Source organism: Lissotriton vulgaris, chromosome 8, assembly GCF_964263255.1.
Source record: "Lissotriton vulgaris chromosome 8, aLisVul1.2, whole genome shotgun sequence".
Classification (NCBI taxonomy): Eukaryota; Metazoa; Chordata; class Amphibia; order Caudata; family Salamandridae; genus Lissotriton; species Lissotriton vulgaris.
Window position 1 is genome coordinate 100862242 of NC_141696.1, and position 21053 is coordinate 100883294.

General features: G+C 43.8%; 1 protein-coding gene across 1 annotated transcript in view; it reads left to right on the forward strand.

Annotated features, from left to right (window-relative positions):
* LOC147693530 (extracellular calcium-sensing receptor-like) overlaps positions 1–20661 on the forward strand; it is a 435593-nt gene extending 414932 nt beyond the window's left edge. Inside the window, exon 4 of the mRNA XM_086936048.1 lies at positions 19813–20661. Within this exon, the coding sequence (XP_086792174.1) occupies positions 19813–20661 (849 nt within the window). The remainder of the gene's footprint in view (positions 1–19812) is intronic.
* Positions 20662–21053: the final 392 nt, after the last annotated feature.

The window sequence follows — 21053 nt, forward strand, 5'->3', positions numbered from 1 at the left end:
ACCTGCTAAAACCGGGCCTGTTAAGCAAAACCTTGTCACAGTCTAATCTCCTGCAAATCAAACCACTCTGAAAGATGATCCTGGCAACCCTTCCACCGCATTCCTATTTCATGCCAAATGTTCATTGCATCTGCCCCTCAGACCTCCCATGACTGGCTCCCTCTTTCTACTTTCTACTTCCACAATCCACCCCACCAAATTACCCTTCATATACCACCCCTTACAGTACAGTTTATCTTTTAGAGGTTTTATATAGCGCTGGCGGGACCCAGGGGTATCAGAGCGCTTTACATTTTTGAGACAAGAGGGTCAATAAGGCAGGGAATAAACAAAGCATCAATGTATATATATAACATATAAGTCTCCGCCTAGCAGATTCCAAAAACGATAAATATGGGAAGTAAGCATATCAGAATGTGGAAGAAGTGATAATCAAAAATATGATGAGGCACAAATTGAAAAAAGAGCCGGAAATTGCAGAGTCAGGATAGGGAGGTTAGTGATCAGTTAGGTTGGAAAGGAAGAGAGAGGGAGGGGGAGAAGTAGGGGTGGCGGGGGGATTTGAGGGGAAGTGACGAGAAGGAAGGGCGAGTAAGGATGATAGAGAGAGGGCGGATGCAAATAGGGTAGGACAGGAGTGGCCATCGGAAGAGAACAGATAGGGAATTAGGGTCCCCAGTATTTAATGAGTAGATGTAGTTTGAGTTCTTTTTTGAAGCTAGAGTAGGAAGGGTTGCAGCGAAGGTCAGTTGGAAGGGCATTCCAAATGCAAGGAGCGTTGCCGGAAAAGGATCGTGATTGGGTGGTTTTCTTTTTTAGAAGGGGGGGATAAGAAGGAGGGTGTTAGTACTTCTCAGGGAACGGGAGCAACCGGCTTTAGTGAGTTTGTTAGCGAGGTAGGTCGGTGTGTTTTGATGAAGAATTTTATGTGTAATGCAGGCTGTTTTGTAAGTGGACCTACCTTCAATGGGGGTCCATTTAAGGGTTTCAAGGGCAGGGTAGATGTGGTCGAATCGCTTGGTAAGTCTAGCTGCAAGGTGAAGCACAGATTTGAGAGGTGCTAAGTGGATCTTGGGAGTTCCGGTGAGAATGGCATTTCCATAGTCGATGCGAGAAAGGACAAGGGATTGGACTGCTAGTTTGAAATCATCGATAGGGATGAAGGGCTTGATTTTCTTAAGGTGGCGGAGAGTGAAGAGAGCTCCTTTGGCAGAGTTGTTGATGTGTGTCTTGAGTGTAAGGAGATTGTCAATGGAGAACCCTAGTGATTTGACTGAGGAGGACAAAGATAAGGTGCAGCTGAGGGCATTAAGGTCAGAGATCCAGTTCTGAAGGGGGAGCTTGTTATTTTTTGGGGAAAAAAGAATAATTTCAGTTTTTTTAGGGTTGAGTTTGAGGTGGTTAATGTGGAACCAGGCTTGAATCTTGATGAGAGTGTTGTTGAGGTGAAGGATGTCAGCATGAGTTTTAATCTTATAATAGATTTGGGTGTCGTCGGCGTATAGATGGTAGTTGATCCTGGCTTGTTTAAGAATGAGTTTGAGGGGTTCCATGAAAAGGTTAAAGAGAGAGGGAGAGAGGATGGATCCTTGAGGAACTCCTAAGGAGATGGGCGTAGGATTAGATAGGCAATTTTGAATTTTGATTTGTTGAGAACGGTGTTGTAGGTATGAGACGAACCATTTGTGTGTCGTACCGTTCAGTCCGAATCGATCTCTAAGAGCATTGAGTAGAGCAGAGTGGTTAACAGTATCAAACGCAGCAGAGAGATCAAGGAGGATCAGAAGGCTAGATTCGCCATTGTCAAGTGAGTGGTGGATGTCGTCAACAATGCTTAGCATGGCGGTTTCAGTGCTACATCCTTTCCTAAAGCCAGATTGGAGGGGGTCAAGTAAATTAAAATGTTCAATGTGTTTTCAAATTCAAATTCAAATTGACTTTATTTCGGATATATTGCAATCCATAAAAGTACACAACATTACACATTTCATATTAAAAACATCACAATAATTACAAAGTCAATCTTGGTTACATACAACAGATATGTTTCTTAAAAGAGTGAGTAGACAAAATCAATACAAGAAAAAGTGCAAGTAGTGCCCACGTTCAATGTGTTTATCTAGTTGGAGAAGGACACATTTTTCCAGGGCTTTAGAAAGAAGAGGAAGGTTGGAGATGGGATGAAGGTTATTGAGGTCGTTAGTGTCTGCCAAGGGATTTTTTATAATGGGGGTAATTTGGCCTAGTTGCAATGAAGTGGGGACACAGCCGGTGGCAAGGGAGCTGTTGATGATAGAGGTCCAGGAAGGGGTGATGATGTGTTTGAGGTTTTGGACAAGTTTGGAGGGGAGAGGGTCTTTGATGTGGGAGGAAGGCTTGAGTTTGGTAATGATTTTAAAGACGTCTCTTTCAGTGACAGGTTGGAAGTTAAGCCATGCGGCATTGTTTTTAGGAAGAGAATTTAGATGATTTGAGTCCAGGAAATTGGAGGGCAAGGGGGGTGAGGGAGATCAGAGTTATGGTGGGTAGTAATGGGTGTAGAGGGAGTTATGTTGGAGGGGGGGATATTAAGAGAGATGTTCGGATTGGCGGTAGGGATTGCAGTAGAGAGGAAGGTTTGCTCAATTAGTTTAATTTTGTCAGAGAAAAACAGAGCTATTTCTTCACATCTAGTCGTTGAGGCCAGCGGGACAGGGGGAGCAGAAGCGGTTTGATTGCGCACAATGTTGAATAGTTCTCTAGGCCTGTTCTGAGCTCGATCTAGTTGAGTCCTGAAGAAGGAAGTTTTTTGTCTAAAGATATGTTTTTTGTAGGACGATCTAGCAAGTCTGAGGCCAGCCAGGTTAGAAGGGGAGGGGTGCTGTCTCCATATTCTTTCCGTCAGTCTGAGACTGCATCTTTCATTATTAAGCTCTGTGTTAAACCATGATTTAGAGGGGATATTTCTTTGTTTTTTGAGCTTGAGAGGGGCCAGAAGGTCAAGGGTGTCGATGACTGCTTTGTTATATTGTTTGGTAAGTTCATTCGTGTTAAGGGAGGGAGGGATAGCAGAAATCCCCTTACCGGGCTAGCTACAGTGTCTCATTGGTCATAACAAACTCCCAATGACTTAGACAAACCAGAACATGAACTTAGGTTACCTCAGGTATCGTGGAACACATGAACACTCTTTCGCTCTATAATCATTTCAAACCAGAACTTGGAGTAAAGAGGACACATGCATATTTGAATTATTTATTATTCAATGCAATGTTCACAAATGCAGTATCTTATACAATACTAACAAACAGATAATAAGAATCAAAGTTATCAGCATAGTTACTAGTCCATAGTACGCAAACGGTGATAGCATATTATAATGCTGAAATGAATTGGAATTAACAACACCTATTTCTCACCTCCCTATTTAGCATATTATATTATATTATAAAGGTCTCTTTTGGGTTTTAGCAGGGCGGGCCCATACCTCTAAATGTCAGTAGGAGAGGATCACATCATCAGCTACCAGCTCTCTGCATGCGAAGCATCTTCAAGTGTGTTCATGCATTTCCTGTAACTCTATCTTAAACCTGCGTAGAGCCCAATGTTGGCAGCAACTGTATTTATGTTATGTCTAGTGTGGTGCGAAGATCAGACCTCCCAGCAACCTTGTATCGAGTTATTCTTAGAGGTTTTAGCACTCACTGTTCAGACAGTGTACCAAGCAAAACTGATATCAGAGTAATAACATATTATTCTCAAATAAATCACATCCCGCTTCTAGGTTGAAAGCTACAACAACAAGTATGTGTTGTGTGCAAAACTGAAGCCGAATGAAAAAATGGTGTTTAAACATGTAATAAGCTCATGCTAACTTAACACAGTATATATAATGAAGTATCTATATGACACCCCCCCAATGATCCGAGCATGGTCAAAAAAGGATAGCCAATATTAGAATAGAGGCATAACATGAAAGCAGAGTTCAACAAAATTGAGCTACGCTAAATATAAAAATTATGTATGAATGCATATGTATGAACGCCTATAGTGGCCAAACAAAATTTAACAAAAGACTGCAATGCAAGGCCTCCAAAATTCAAGGATATAGGACAAGGCCGTAAATGTTTGTAAGAAAAAAGGCACTTTAAAAAAATAAAAAAATAAAGTCACGTGCCATAATAATGAAAGTCTCCAAGACATCTCATGATTGGGCAGTATATGCAAAATAAGCAGCAACAGCCTCCAACATGAAATCACTGTCATCATCCGAAAACAGTTCAGCAATCCAATTGAGTAATGGGAAAGAACATACGTGCTCCTCCAGCACCGGATCCTCTTGTAACATCAGAGGACAACTCGGTGGGTTCTCCAGAACGCTATGTGCTAGAAAGTCATGCGCCGCTGCGGGTATGTCCCACTGACCCATTAGTCCAAGCATCGCTGCCAAGGCCTTAACCCTTTCGCCAGAACAAACCAACTCGTGAGCAACTATGGGGCTCATCAGGTGATTAAAATCGACGTCAGGAGAGGTCTTCAAGCATAGACACAAATCAATGGCCCAGTCGAAATCGCAGCTCAGGCAATGAAACACAGGCTGGACACATGTGAAATGGGAAAAGCGAAATGATAATCCAAAAGCCGTGCTTAAAGTCGCAAGCGGCAGGGTGCCATAGTAATCAAGCATCCGGTTACGAAACAGTGTCAGGAGGCGTTGAACGGCTTCTTGCGCAGGATGGGCATTCATGTTTTTTAAAGCAAAACAAAATCAAAATGCCGGCAGTCAAAGCCAGCAAAACAGGGAATCCGCCAAACAAACTCGAAAATATAGAATGGAAAAAAGCGGGGATGACACCAAAAATCTTTTCAAAGGTAGTCACGAGGCCACTGCTAACTAATTTTAAAAAATGTGCGAGCCCAGACGTGGAGGAGGCATTAAAGATTTGATGTACCAGCTCGCAGAAATGAAACGGCAAGTCAGTATTTAAAAATGCCTGCACCTCTGTGCGTGTGTTAGCTATGTGAAGGACATAAGTTTCAGGGGCCGAGCTCAGGGCCACTTCTTTTTGAGACAAAAGGGCTCTTATTCTACTCAATCCATTGAACTCCGCTTTCAAGGTTGGGGTGCGCGGCCAGATGGAAACATCTGAATTCCCATGTGTGGGAGGATATATCACGTTCTTGCAACACACCACACGTTCAGATACAGTTACCACATAAGCGATACCGATTATTAAACCACAACACTCTTCATTATTTAAAAGCAAATACCTACCATTTGTCAATAATGTAAATGTGGGAACTATTGCTGGAACTGGTTTGCCTTTTAAAATACAAGCCAAATTAGGCCGGTCCTGATTACAAGAACCGTGTAACTGGATGTGCCTGCATATTAATGAACGGTCAGGCGACTGCGTGCATTCTTCACCATTAAGATTCACTTCCTTTCCATCTTTAGACATCGGAATGTGTATGGTAAAGACCATGCCTCATGGAGGAAGGCGCTGCCTAGTGGTTCATATCGCCCTATTGCAATTAGGGCTCCCGGTTTTATGGTATTTATTTTTTTAACATTTCCGTCTGTATTTATCCATATTTATTTTTTTGTCATTTTATCTGTATATATCCGCATTTATTTTTGGCTCAAGCAAGATAAGACTCTGGAGCTAGTATGTTTCCACATTTATTTAAATAGACAGTGCACACGGTTGTTATAGGTTTAGCTATATTTATATATACGCTAAATTAGGTGAATGCAATACATTTGTGAGCTGCTGCAGTTACAATGTTGGAAACACTATGTCACCAGCCATGATTATTAGATGCAAACACATTTAGAATTTAGACAAGTGCATCAGTGCACTGTCAGTGACCTGGCCAAAGAGGACATGAAAGAGCTGACAGCTTTCATGGTAATTTAGATATATTGGGTGCCTCCTTGCTCTTATTGCCAGTTCCATGCTCCTCTCTGCAGCATACTCTGTGGTGCAAGTTGCTGTCCACAGCTGAGCGAGCAAAAAACCTCCTTTGAGGCAGCGGGCTCTTATTTCTGACCACCAAGGATCTTTAAAGTGTCATGCCTACACCTTCGTCCCATCTCCGCCTTTCGCCATAGTCTGCCATGTGGCTAGGGCAGTCTTGAGAATAAATCATCCACCTGGTGTGGGAATAAAGTTGCACTAAAAAATTAAGGTCCTGCATTAGTTCTGCTGGGCTCTATTTTCCTGACACTTCTGAAGCCTGAAATAATGAACAACACCCACATGAGCTGGCATCTTTTGAATCACTTTTATTTCAACTAATACCTTCACTAATGCAAAATACATTTTCCAGAAGGGAGAGTCAGTCTCTGCATTGAAGAGTCTGGGCCTTAGACGTGTTTCATTTGCCTTATTTTACTTTTTACTGCCTAATAGCATTGAACTGAATTTAGAAGACAAAGTTATGTCTGTTGAAGACGTTTTTGGTGCATTAGTGTGCTATATCACACAGTGTAACTGTGGCCACGGTGGAAAAAAACACTATTTAACTTTGAAAAGAGTTTACAGATATGCCCTGGCTGTCTCTGGCAAGAAGCACCTCGGAGGAATGTTTACATTCTACTTTTGTTTTCTTGCTGTGTTTCTTCATGCCAAACAAAGTAAGGGTAGAAAGTTTTGTTTTATTACCTGCAAGGATCTGAATGTTAATCAGACCGAATTTCCCTACCTGTGTTTATGCTGCCGGTCTTTTAGCCCTTTTCAGGTCATATTCAAAAGATTAATTATTGCCACACGCTTCCAATAAGCAGTTTAAAAAAAAAGAAAATAACTGAAGCCACAGGTAAGAGAAATGATTGAAAGAGTTTTTTAATGCTTTGTCACCCTGCCGATCCTCACAATCTATCCTGCCATCAACTCATTTCTACTGGCCTTTCAACAGCTACTTAGCACGTCCCCAGACGCGCTAACAGTGAAACAAAAGGGCTATCTAGGGCAGGCCAGAGGTCAATACAAGAACTTCATAAGAAGGAATTTCCCGCGCATATCCAACGATTAATGGCCCAGCAGGTATTAATGGGGCAGGCACACAATTAAATCAGGAAGAGCAGCGTGGCGAGGCAACCACTTGGCTGGAGCACCGATTTGGTCGTATTTTTCCATTTCTATTTATAAATACAGACGAAAAAAAGTATTTTTCCGTCTGTATTTATGTGTAAAAATACGTTTAAACGGAAAACCGGGAGCCTTAATTGCAATGTACCGCATACAATTAGTGAATTTGTACAAAGCAAAAGGTAATGTAATTAATCCATGGATAAGCCACGTTGCTGCAGTGGCTTCAGCTACAGAAAACGGTAAAGATTCTAACCTTTCAATATGTAACATAGAAAATGAAGCATCACGCATTGAAAGCATGCGTTGTTTCTCAGTCAAATTAAATGGGGCAAAGAGGGAAGACACGTTCATGTAACTCCAGGGCACGCGACCCTCCTTAAGTGTCTGTAGTGTCCATGCAAATTGCATTACAGAATGCAATTGATTTTGACCATGGTATAAAACAGAAACCTCATCATGCACAATGTCAACAACAGAAGAAACAATATTATTCAACGTGTAAATTCGGGAAGAAAGCATGTTAATACTGTTATCTACTACTGCAAGCACTTTTTCCAAATTAACTTGGTCAATAGCCCTTAGTCTTTTAGCAGCCTCAATTTGTGAAAATTTCCAAATCTCATTGTAAACCGCATAAATCCAGCGTTTAGTTCTACCTTTAGCTGGGCCTTCTATAAAATCATTTAAATCCACATTATCACTAAACTGAGACAGATGTAGTTTAACTGGAGCTAATGTGGAATGTTGTAGCCAATTTTGACACAATTTGCCCACTGAGTAAGTAGTAACAGTGTGATCAGTCTCGAAACGGGGATCAGGTCTGACTTGTGTAAAACCTTCAGACAAACCCAGAAAACGACGTTGGCAAGAATCAGAGCTTCTATGCCACATCAGCCAACCCTTTGGATCCAAACTGGATACATTAAAGGATGAATTGTGTAATAGTGTTTGCAAATCACGAATGGACAATTTAGTGTAATTACTCCAACCTGAATATTCTTCCAATTCGGGGATAGTTGGTGTATTTAATTTTTTAGAAGTAGCCAATCCAAAGCATGTTGTTTGAGAAATGGTAGAATTTAGAAACAACATGTGATTTGGGATGAGACATGCATGATGCAAAGCCTCAGTGCCTTGTACCTGCCAATTTTTGGTACCCCAAACCGATTTAAGGTCAACAATCTCCTTCCATAGCTCGTAGCCATCCACAGCTAACTTGTCTAGAAAGGACTTCGAATACAGCATTTTAGTATCGGTAAGTCTAACTTTGGACATGGCCTTTTGTGTCATTTTAAAATGAAACGACTCAGGATTTGATTGATTAAAGTCTGTAAAATAAGTGTATTTTTCCAGAAACGTACTGGAGTTCCCTTGTAATGGGGCTGGGCAATGTTCCCACTGTGTGTCATTTACAGTAACCCTCCTGGAACTTGTTTTATGCAGAAAATGATTTCCATAATGTTGAAAGCAAAACAAATCACCATAATTAATAGAATCTAAGTACAAATCCTCAGCATCAAAGGCAGCATAATATTTTAAATCAGAGAATAATGCTTCTACGGCCTGAATATCCCAATCATCAGAACGTATGTTTTGTTTCACTACATCCCCCATATTCACTCTAAGCACATTAGGAACATTAATCACTTCAGTGGGGCCATGTATTTGAAATCTAACCGCATCCCACACAATCCCATCAAGGACAGGCCAAGCAGTAATGTTAACTGTATTCAGTTCTCTTCTCAGTCTGTGTGCTGCATGTGAAGAGGAAAGGGGGGCCAATGTTCCATTAAGGTGTCGAATTCCTGTTCTTTCTTTGACATAGTGTCCATCGATCAGACGGAAAAAATAAAACACAAAACCAATTGACATAAAAATATAAATTGAAAAAAGTACCAGCCAAATATATGTCCACAGGGGAACCAAAAAATGTTTTTTAAATAACGTGACATATGCAGCTAAACATGAAGGTTTTTTCGAATTTGTCGAGAGTCAAAAGAAAATCTGGATTCTGTGGCCAAACGAGTCTGTAAATCGGGCATTGATAAATCAGCTGGATAGGTATAATTCAGGTCATCATTGTCATTACCAGGAAAAGTGTTCAATAAAGGATGGAAAACTACAGGCATCTCGAGGTTCACCGCTGGCTCAGCACTGGAAGTAATGGCCAACACAGAATGTCTCACCATGGAAGGACAGGATACTGCTGGTGTCATGCTATGAAGAGTCGGCCACCCTGTGTGTCTTGACATTGTCAATTGAGATAAATCTGTTTTCCTTACGACCTGGAAGTGGTGGTAATATGACTGTTCTCGTGCCCTTCACTCCAAGAACTCCAACCGGTGCACGATATGAAGGACCAAATTCTTTCTTGTTATCGATCTTCTCTCGAACCAGTTCTCCAACTTGGGGTAGCCAGTCAACTACCGGGATCTGCAACGCATCATCCGAGGTGGAGGGCAAATGTTCCTTAGCTAGGCTGTCTCTGGTCTTTTGTAGATTCTGTAAACATTGCAATGTTCATCTACGTCAAAGGCCGCGGCCTGGGCCTTGCAGTCTAGACCGTCGAGGTCAGGAACATACATCTTGATACCAAAGAGCATTTTGTATGGGGTCCGCCCACCCAGAGACCTTCTACGGAGATTATTAAAAGCACGCTGCATGCCATTAAGGTGGGCCAGCCAGTTTCTGCCAGTGCCTATAATTCGAGCTGTCAAAGATTGCTTTAAGTCACGGTTCATTCGTTCCACTACACTGTTACCCTCAGGTCTGTACGGAGACGAAAACTTGACTTGGACCCCCAACGAAACCATAGCATCCTTATACGCCTTAGAGGCGAAAGCCGGACCCTGATCCGAATGGAAGGTACCACAGGCAAAAATCCCTACAGACACGCAAATCTCTTATGACAGTCCGTGAATCAGCGATGCGATGGGGCCATACCCAGACAAAGCGTGTGCATGAATCAACTGCTACTAAGATGTACTTATACGCAGTATCAGAAGAAAAAGGACCGCAGTGATCTAAATAAACGCATCCTAGTGGTTTATTAGAAATGTACAACGGTGTCTGTGGCGGACGCGCAGCAGTCGAAGGCTTGATCTGCTGGCAAATGTCACATTGAAGGACATAATCACGCGTCTGTTTGTACAGTCCCCGCCACCAGAACCTCTGTTGTAACTGAGTAACAGTGGCTGAGACGCCCGCATGCGCAGACGCCACACCTTCATGAGCCGCTGTAATCAGAGTAGCTCTGCGATCTGAGTTGGGAACCAAACGTTCACCAACATCAGGAATTTTCACATAAGGAACCTTATCGGGACTTAAGTGGTATGTGTACTTCGAAGGGAACCCCGCAGGATATTTACCTCCCTTCTCAGTGGCAGCTACAGCCGCCAAGATGTCATCATCTATTTTACTTTTAGACCGTGTAACAGCTGCAACTAAGTATTTTGATACTGCTGACTTTGCCGCTTCATCAGCAAGCGAATTACCGACAGCGTGGACTCCCACACGCTGGTGGCCAAGAGTATGAATCACAAATACGAGTGGTAACTTTTCTTTAAGTTCCGCCACTCGGACCCAGATCATTTTATGTTTTATTGTGCTACCTTTGGAATCATGAAAATCATTCTGAATCCAAAAGAACAAGTTTTCATTGTAAGACTGGACACAGTAGTAAGAGACACTTACGATCAAAGTCGTCACGCAAGGATCAGCGTACTCTAATGCAAGCATCAGAGCACGAAGCTCTGCCAACTGTGCGGTGCAGTGCCCAAATGTCTGCGTATGCATGACACTGGACTTGAACTCATCGTTCACCATGGCACCGACCACAATGGCACATGCGGAAACATAGGCATATTTAGAGCCTTGCGCAACCTGCGCCGAACCATCAGTGTAAATGATGCAATGGAAATCCTCCAACGGCCGCATTGCTAACGGAGCTGGATGAACGAATTCATACTGTAAATACTCCTGCGACCGTAAAGTGGCGTCAAAAATAAACGTGACATCCTGGGATGACAAGGAAGCAGCCCATTGAATCCACCGAGGGTGCAAAGCTTTGGAATTTGGTACACTGGCTTTCGTAACTGCCTCCAAGGCAGGACACGGGGTAACAACCAACATGCGTTTTCCCTGTGACAGGGCACGTTCCTTAAGAATTGCCATCTGCACAACCGTCAAAACTTTCTCCACAGTGGAAAATCGCATTTCAGCCGAAGTGTACAAGTGTGACTTGTAAGCAATAGGTACCGTATCTCCTTCATTAAAAGTTAGGTACGTGAAACCCACCGTTCCAGGGATAATTCTTATCACCAGGTTGGTTTGGTTATCACGAGTCTGTAAATATTCAGAAGCGAGCAGATCAGTTTGCAAGGACTGCAGAACAGCCGAATGCTCAGGCAGCCAGCATGATTTGGAAAAAGATGGTTGTATCAAAGCATACAAAGGCTTGATACGCTGAGCGTATTCCGGAATGTATGTCCTCCCGAAATTTAAGAAGCCCAGTAAAGATTGTAATTTCTTCAGTGTTGTCGGAGAGCGCAACTGGGCGCATTTCTCCAGGAAATGAGGAGCCAATCCCTTTCCATCATTGTTAAGCTCGTAACCCAGAAACAACACTGTGTACTCTGCAATGTGCGATTTTGCAAAGTTAAACTTGTAACCCATGTCTGCAAAGTTACAAATTATGCTATTAACTCGACCCAGATGCTCCCAAAGTTCGTTGTCTGTGAGATAAATGTCATCCACATATGAACAAGCCACTGGGTCGATTCTCTCCAAAAGAGACTATTCTTATAGCCCATCGGAAGACGCCGAAACATTTTTTGCACACCGCCGCATGTAAAGGAGGTCCACTGGGAACTTAGACCATCCAGTCTATGGGCATAAAAACCATTGGAAATGTCAAGCGTGGTTTTGAACCGTTTACGCTCAAGACTATTCACTAGAGCAGAGCCGTGAGTATTCTGTACTGCACAATTACGGCAATGCGAGTTCAAATGCCGGTAATCCAAAACCAAACGATACGAGCCGTCTGGCTTGTTTACAGTAAAAAGGGGGTTATTCATCGGTGACACACACGTTTCAATTACACCTTGATATTCCAATTGTTCAAGGATAGCCGCGACTGAAGCTTTGGCTTCACGTCGTATGGAATATTGAGGTTGAGGCTGCGGCTGAGACCGTAAAGAAATCTCGTGTCTTGGAGACAATTTATCCCAGCCACATTGATTGCGGTACACAGCTGGCGCAAGCGCCAGAGCCCACTCTTCTGCAAAATGCAGCGCTTCCACTCTCGAAACAGTGTGCGCGAAACTGGGGAGGATCACCTCCTCCCCTCGCGGAGCAGCGAGAACAAAAGGCGGGGGCCAGTCAGCCTCCGAAAGCAAAATGTCATACGTAGACGAAAGATACCCCTTTTACAGTTCGCTGCATGTTACCTTCTATCAACAGGACAATTTCAAAAAGTCTTTCAGGGGGAGCAACTCGTGTATCAGCTGTTTCAATCACAACATAAGTGTCAGTCGCTGTCACCTTCAACAGTGGACGGAGGGCCTCTCTCACTATGGTAATCTCCGCCACGCTGTCCAGCAAGGTCAGAGCCCACGTCAGATTCCGAAGCCGCGTTCTCACTATCTGGGGCATATCGATGCGCTGTTAAGGCGGCGACGTTCTTCTTTGTAAACTGTGGTCTCTGGGGCGTAGTGCCTTTCTGCTGCTCTCCACCGTTTTGCGGGCGGGGCTGACCACGACCTTGTTGTCCACCCCGGCCCCTGCCGCCCCCTCCTCCACCGGTTGTCGGTGCCGATGAGTCCTGAAAGGAACGAGGAGAGAGTTGGTCAGAAGCCTGAAATTGTTCAGGTGATTTAATCATCGCGCAATCGCGCAAATCATAAACACGATCCGACTGCGCAGGCAACGGAGACGCAGGAACAGAGACCTGTATTTGTTGTTGTTGCTGACCCTGTTTCTGTTTTTTAGGCTAATTTTGTTTTTTGGACTTGGGCTGAACGTTTGCTTCCGAAGATTGTCCCTGGGGCTGCTTCTTCTCTTTATCAGAAAAAGGCTTAAGACCCTTGGCATTGCGGCCAACTGTTTTATAAGCCGCCACAATAATCCTCGCTAACTGACGGGGTTTCTCGGCATCGGGAATTACCGCCAAAGCGTTAGCTACCTGAAAGTTCACAGCATCCCCCTTGACATTCGCAAGGATCAGATCGCAAACTACATTAAAGGTGCCACACAGGCGCATACCCAATTCAACCGCAGACTCCGGTCCGTGATCATCTTGAACACGTTTAAGGACCGTACACAGATTGGACATAGACGGGGTGCCAAAGCATCTCGAATAGACCGCTGCAAAAGTCTTACCCCAGGTCTCACAGTCAACAAGCTCAGGGGCCAAATCTTTCGGCAAACTAAGCGTAAAAATCCGGTTCTTTTCACCAGGAGTCGTATTAGGAAACACAGCCTCCAGCTGGTCAAATTTCTCGGCAAGCCAGAAAGGAAAATCATCCTTATCCTGGGGCTTCTTGCCCATTACGGAATGCACCATGACAGGACTGATTTTTAAACCAGCCTGCCCTGCCGGAAGATGCGCACCTCTAGGGGCTGCACCTTGAACATTACGACTTGTGTAATGTACAAGCGCTCTAATCACGGCAATAGCGACAACATGAAGCCGCCGAAGTTCACCTAAGTTACAAGTGCCGTGATTAGGGTGAGGAGCAAATCCAGCTAAAGCGGGCCAATTCGTGCCCGGAATGGACAAAGGACCTAACCTCGGAGCGGTTAAAGAATGGGGTAGGGCGCCACCAAACCAAACTCCATGCTGCCAAACATCAATAGGAACTTCCTGTGCTCTGTACGGAGCATACTCAGCAGGTACTTGTGAGGCAGTGTATGAGTGGAACAAACCAGAATTTGCGTCCACCGGCGGAAATGTCACCCACGAATAAAGAGTTCGTATGGGTAAGCATGTTCCGCACTCACCACCAGAACCACAGCCAAGCCTTCCAAGGGAACATCATAAGCCCGCAAATGGTCACGCGCCGCAATGCGACTATGTAGCGTAATGTCCATGGCTTGTGCCATGACAGCACAGGAAATTGAATAAACTAAGTAAACTTTGTAGCACAACTGGGTAGTAATTCAAGGAAACCGTTTTAGACAGATTCAAGCTTGAAAAATAAGTAGGTTTTACCGACACCACCGTTTCAGGAAACGGCAACGAAGGGGTTAAGGTTTGAATGATATACTACTCGAGTGTCATGATATAAGTCCACCAACGTATGGGCGCCATGTAGCAGGGTTTCCGTTCTCCCACAGAACTGTGCATAGAGATCTAGAACCTTAGTGAATTAGGGTGACCCAAAACTCACCTTAGTATCAGAAATCCCCATACCGAGCTAGCTACAGTGTCTCATTGGTCATAACAAACTCCCAATGACTTAGACAAACCAGAACATGAACTTAGGTTACCTCAGGTATCGTGGAACACATGAACACTCTTTCGCTCTATAATCATTTCAAACCAGAACTTGGAGTAAAGAGGACACGTGCATATTTGTAATATTTATTATTCAATGCAATGTTCTCAAACGCAGTATCTTATACAATACTAACAAACAGATAATAAGAATCAAAGTTATCAGCATAGTTACTAGTCCATAGTACGCAAACGGTGATAGCATATTATAATGCTGAAATGAATAGGAATTAACAACACCTATTTCTCACCTCCCTATTTAGCATATTATATTATATTATGAAGGTCTCTTTTGGGTTTTAGCAGGGCGGGCCCATACCTCTAAATGTCAGTAGGAGAGGATCACATCATCAGCTACCAGCTCTCTGCATGCGAAGCATCTTCAAGTGTGTTCATGCATTTCCTGTAACTCTATCTTAAACCCGCGTAGAGCCCAATGTTGGCAGCTACTGAATTTATGTTATGTCTAGTGTGGTGCGAAGATCAGACCTACCAGCAACCTTGTATCGAGTTATTCCTAGAGGTTTTTGCACTCACTGTTCAGACAGTGTACCAAGCAAAACTGATATCAGAGTAATAACATATTATTCTCAAATAAATCACATCACGCTTCTAGGTTGAAAGCTACAACAACAAGTATGTGTCGTGTGCAAAACTGAAGCCGAAGGAAAAAATGGCGTTTAAACATGTAATTAGCTCATGCTAACTTAACACAGTATATATAATGAAGTATCTATATGACAATACAAAGCAATTTGTTTCCCCCTTTTTTCCTTTTTTGTTGGCAATGGAACTTCAATTGATTGCTTTGTGAAAGTTTTCATACTTACACATGTTGTCCCATCAATTACATGATCACTGTAGACAACAAATAAACTAAGAGTTCACAGTGCTTTGACTTTGAACTTTGGTTTCGCTATTTGCTATAACCTGGCCAGGGGGAGTGTGTCAACTGGTTGCAGGGGCCTTGTTGGCATCTTTACCTCAGCATAAGCCCGGGAGACATGATACTACTTTTGCACACGCTACTACATACTTTCTCTTATGCAAGACTATTTGCACTGTTCACATGAGAACTGTTTGCCGCGTTTGGTCCCTGCTTATTCCTGGAGATTAGTCTGAACATCGTAAGCAAGGTCGATCAACAATGCCCCTTGTTATTCTGTTCTGGTTAGGCCTTAGCTCATAGACAAAACATACCCTGCAGCTGCTGTTTCTGGAACATGCAAATTTTTGATAATATGAGAATGCATGTTACATGCAAAGGCACTTGGAGAGCGACCTTTCCAGGGAGAGGAGCAACACGAACCCGTGATGTAGAAATACGATCTACGGCCTAGAGGTACGGGGTCTGCTTACAAAGCCCAGAGATCTTCCATAATATAATCATAATATTTCAGTCCACAGGGAGGGAGGATAGGTGTTATAATCCTGTCTCCATTGTCTTTATAAAATGACTTCTCCTTTTATAATGTATGGACTTACTGCAATGCTGACAATATTTGTATTATGCATTATTACTTTAGTAGTGGCACATATACTGCATTTTAGATCACGTTAGTTGGAATAAATATTTTAAATTAACTCAGTGACTCTGTAAAATCTTGTTGGGGGCAGGTACGAGACAGTGAGCAGAAAGGAAAGCCTTGTTACCACGATTCCTGAGAGATCAGGGGAGTGTTGTATTCTGGATTGCCTAATCACTTGTTTCTCAATTTGTGTGTAGGAGAACGAGTGAGACACTATAGCTAGCTGGTCTGGGGCTAGTGGGTACTAAGGCTGCAGGTAGGCATAGCCCCTATATACCGAGAGCCCACAATCCTGTGCATAGTTCTGTGTATGTGCAGAATCCCTATAACAGAATCCTGTGTGTTCAGAAATACAAATCCCTCTCATATATGATTTAAAGGCTTCCCACAGGATGCCCCAGGATTCAACAGATACTTTATTTATTTCAAAATGTTCCATGTCACTAGAGTGATGTCCGCAAAAGGCTGGACCTTGTTGTGTGATGTCATTGGATATTAAGGACGATAGTGAATGTAGCTGAAATAGATGTTGAGGGACTGTGATTCTGAAAGTATCACATATACCTAATACTCATCGCATTTCCCCTCCCCCTCCCACCCTCGGTCTCGTTCCGCAGGGGAAATCCCAACCCCAACAGAATTACTAAAGACATTATCCCTCTCAACATAGTGATAACAAGTCAACTTGTGTGTGAACGACACTCAGGGTGTGGCAACACCATGTGGGGTCCCCACATACTCTAAGAAAAAAGCATTATGAATTGCCATATACTTAAAAAAAAACATTGTGTGAGGCACTTCAAAGACAGCCAGAAAAAAAAATACAATGAGCATGAGTCCTCTGCTCCTGCCAATGCATAGTTATTTTCACTTTAGAGCCGGGAGTTTCATCTGGTTGAAAAGAGATCTGCGCTGGTGCTGGTGTGGACATCTGGTACGGATATTCCAGTAGAGTCACGCTGCAGAGCAGCATGCTCCATGGAGTATTGGCGACAGAGGTCCTGCACATCTATTGGATTGTCGAACAAGTGTGGTTTGCCATTCCACTTCACTCGAAGTTGGGCTGGATAAACCATCCCATATCAGCCTTAACACCCGTGTATTTTTGGCGTGCATCCTGGATCATCGTGTTAAAGTTGGCGGACCCATGCCAGCTGAGCGAACCTCTTTCCCTTGCCAGTTGAAGGGCTGTGTCATGGTCCCTAAAATTCAACAGGCGAGCAATGTGCGGTCTTGGTGCGCATACCGCATTCGGGTGCGGACCAGGAGACCAGTGGGCCCTCTCGACCGCAAATGTTGACATGAAAGATTCTTTGCCAAACATGTCAGACAAAAGTTGTTCTATGAACTGGTCAGGTCGTCCAGCGTTTCTCGATTCAGGTATCCCTGAAATACGGACGTTGTTTTGCCTGCTTCTGGCCTCTAAATCCTCATTTTTCATTGGAATGCTACAGACCATATCCCACAGTGAGTGTAAAGTTCGATGAAAATCGGGTCTGGGCCAGTTACACTGCGGCAACCAGCACTAAAAACCAAGGTGGAGATGGGTTTACAACAATGCCGGGAAAGTGTCACTGCCAGGGAAGCCACCCGCTGGTCCTCTCAGAGAGTGCATGCAGTTCCAGGCCGCTGAGGGAGATAAGGGCGCAACCCCAACTGTGTTAATGATATGCAGCACAGCTAGATTAAGTGCTCAGCAGCGCAACAGTGCAGGGGTCCTCTTCTCTGTAGGGTACAGGTGGCCTAGTTGTCCATGCCGGGTATAATCTAACAGGAGGGTGCAAATTAAATGTTCGGGCATGCCATGGGTCTCTGCAACTGTGCCAGCGAGGGCCGACGGCCGTGTCACGGTTGAGGGGTCCAGCAATCCGGGAGTTAGGACTAGGAAGCATGCTGTTTCTCCTGCCTCTCCGTGACCCAATGTCACAGGATCAATATATCTGCAGGGGTTCCAGTGGATGTGGGTGGGCTATCGTTGGAGGAAGCAAGGATCAGCCACTCCACTAGAGTGGTCCCTGCGCCAGACTCCTAACATTTTGGTCCAGTCACCCCCATGCCACATCAGCCTTTAGGCCAGGCCTAAGAGTGTGCAGGCAGAGGTAGTGGTATATGCTGGGGAAGGGGGGGCAAGAGGCATATATTCAGCAAAGGGCCAGCCTGACTCGGCCCGATAGCTGGCCCCCGGGCTCACCCACAATCCTTGTCACTACAGGCCTCTGGGGGGAACACAGGGTGGCCTTACCTAGTTCCGTATGCACCTCCCTTTGGTAAGGTCTCCTGCCGTGCCCCCACGCTGCTTCCCTCCAAAGCGTGACTTCCGTCTGTGGGCCCCGCCTCTTCTCCGCAGCAGCCAAGGCCTGACGGCACCTCCCCGCAGTTTAGTCTCGCTCAAATGCAGCTCCTCCAGTCACGATGGTCCCAGGACAGGCATCAGAAGTATCCCTCGGGGTTATGCTGCAAATTTACCCCGGCCCCTTGTGATCTCTGATCAGCCTGGTGGCCCAGCACACTTCAGGAGTGGCCACACCTCCAGAGCCCTCCTGTTCGGCCGCAGAGGATGTCAGGCTAGGCAGTGGTCGGTTCCCAACAGCAAGAGATGATTTCAGCGCTGTGAACGCTGCTCACCCCCACAGCGAGGTGGTCCACAGTGCGGCAGCAGCTAGGCCAGGTGGCTATCTAGCAAGGATGGCAGATCGGTGGTCAGTATATGTGCAGGATTGTGGGGATCCCAGAGGAGTTTCCGTGCTACGAGGCCATTGCGGTTGGCATCTTGGACACACCCCATGAGTCCCTTAATCTTCATTTATCTTAGTTCCTCATTTGGAAATGGGGAGTGGATCTGAAAGGCATAAATAAATAATACACCTTTATGGTGTGAAAATTGTACAAGTGTTTTTAGTACCAGAAATATTACTGTTAATATATTTACTGGCACTGATATGTTTTTAGTCAGAGTGAATTTTTCATTTTCTTTGAGGATAGGATTATGAGTGTGTGGACTAACAGTTTTTATTCATCAAAATAATATAGTAAATGGGATAGTTGTATTTTATAACACTTTTCTGTCTTCCATGGGTGTTTATATATTGTATTCAATATGATGATCAATTAATTCTGAGTGTTATAGTTTGTGTTTTTAAGCAGTGTCTGTATCGGTCTTCGAAAGTTAGGGGGATTATTAGAAGATGAATGTGAATTGATTTGGGGTTCTCTTTACCCATGATCCTGGGTAACCCTCCGTAATTCCTGGGGTGGAGAAAAAACAGCATTACAAGTTGATCCCTGAGGATACCCTGGGAAATGAGGAACTACTGGAGGAATCTGGAATGGCTTCAGTAATTCCCCATTTTCCGCTGAAGGGGCAACTCTGACGTCTCATTTGAATTCAGCAGATGAAGTGTCCAAGTGAAATCAAACAGATCTCTTGTGTTCACACAGAGCTCATAATACAGATGGGGCTGGTAACTCCGGTTACTGCCCACAATGGAATTACAGGGCACTTGGAAAGAGGCCCTAAGAGACTGATTAGCAAAGACAATGTGAAGTCACATTTTGTAAATATGTACAGCCTAAGGGACAAATGCACATTTTATACCATACAGTAAGCTTTTGTATTGGAGATTGGAGCTTGTATGCATTGGCAGACAAACTGAGCAACATAAGATCCAACCTAACTATCACATTATTTCAAAGTTATTCTTATTCTTTACAGATCAGTTATGGGGCATTATATCCATCTGAGACCAAAAGTCATCTAATTTCGTCTTTGTTCCAGATGGTACCAAGTCGTCTAATGGGAATTTATTCGGTGACTAGAATTCTAAATTTCTTTAAATGGACTTGGGTTGGTGTTTTAGTACAGGATAATGATGGTTTTACCCAATCCAGCGTCAGTTTGAAAAAGGAGATACAGAAGACTGGTGGATGCATTGACTTCTTTGAAAAAGTGTCTGTCCAGCTGTCTAAAGAAAGGATTGAGAGCCTTGCTGATTTAATAGGAAAATCAAAGGCCAAAGTTGTTGTGATCTACAGTCATGTGAGTGCAATGGTACGTTTACTAGAGACATGTGCAAAAAGGAAAATTCAAGGAAAAGTGTGGTTGGCGTTGCCTGGCTTCTCTATCACACCAAATCTTTTCACTGTGGACACCTGGCTTTGGCTGAATGGTACTATAGCTTCTGCTTTATATGTTGTTGACATGCCTAAATTCAAGGACTTTGTGTACAATATACACCCAGACAGGTTTCAAAGCGACATCTTCATTAAACCATTCTGGCAGAAGGTGTTTGCCTGTCTGTGGCAAGACAACACCACCACCTTGGCTCAAGGGATTGTAAAAGATGATGAGGTAAAAGTCTGCACAGGAAAAGAACAGGTGGTTCATTTGGACCCAATCCTGTTTGATCTGGATAATCTTAGGTATGCTTATAATGTATACCTGGCTGTCTATGCATTTGCACATGCCTTGCATGATTTTCTTAACTATTGGAACAAGACAATTCCTGATGGAGATCATTACCGCCGCGTCAAAGATATTCAACCACATCAGGTATGCAGCTGAGCAGTTTGTTCACTTAACTATCTGTCTGCAAAGTTATTGAACATTTAATATTTTCCATGCTGACCTTCAAGATGTGTATAACACTTGGACATTAGAGCTTTTGATAATGTATGAAGAAGTCTATTTCCACTCCCACTCTACTTCATCTCTCTATTTTCTGAACCCTATATCTGCTTCCATACTTGCGATTTCTCTGCTTCTCACGCATCGGAAAAACATTTTTTTTTTGTAGTGTAGTTTCTGACTCCTCTCCTTTTCCACATATTGTTACCACATGTTTGTTGTTTTCTCTTCAGATTATTCACTGCATAGTGTGTGATTTGTCATTTTCCCATGTACTCCATTTTAAGGGACTCAGCTGGAGCACCCCTTCAGGTGATGAAATCGGCTGC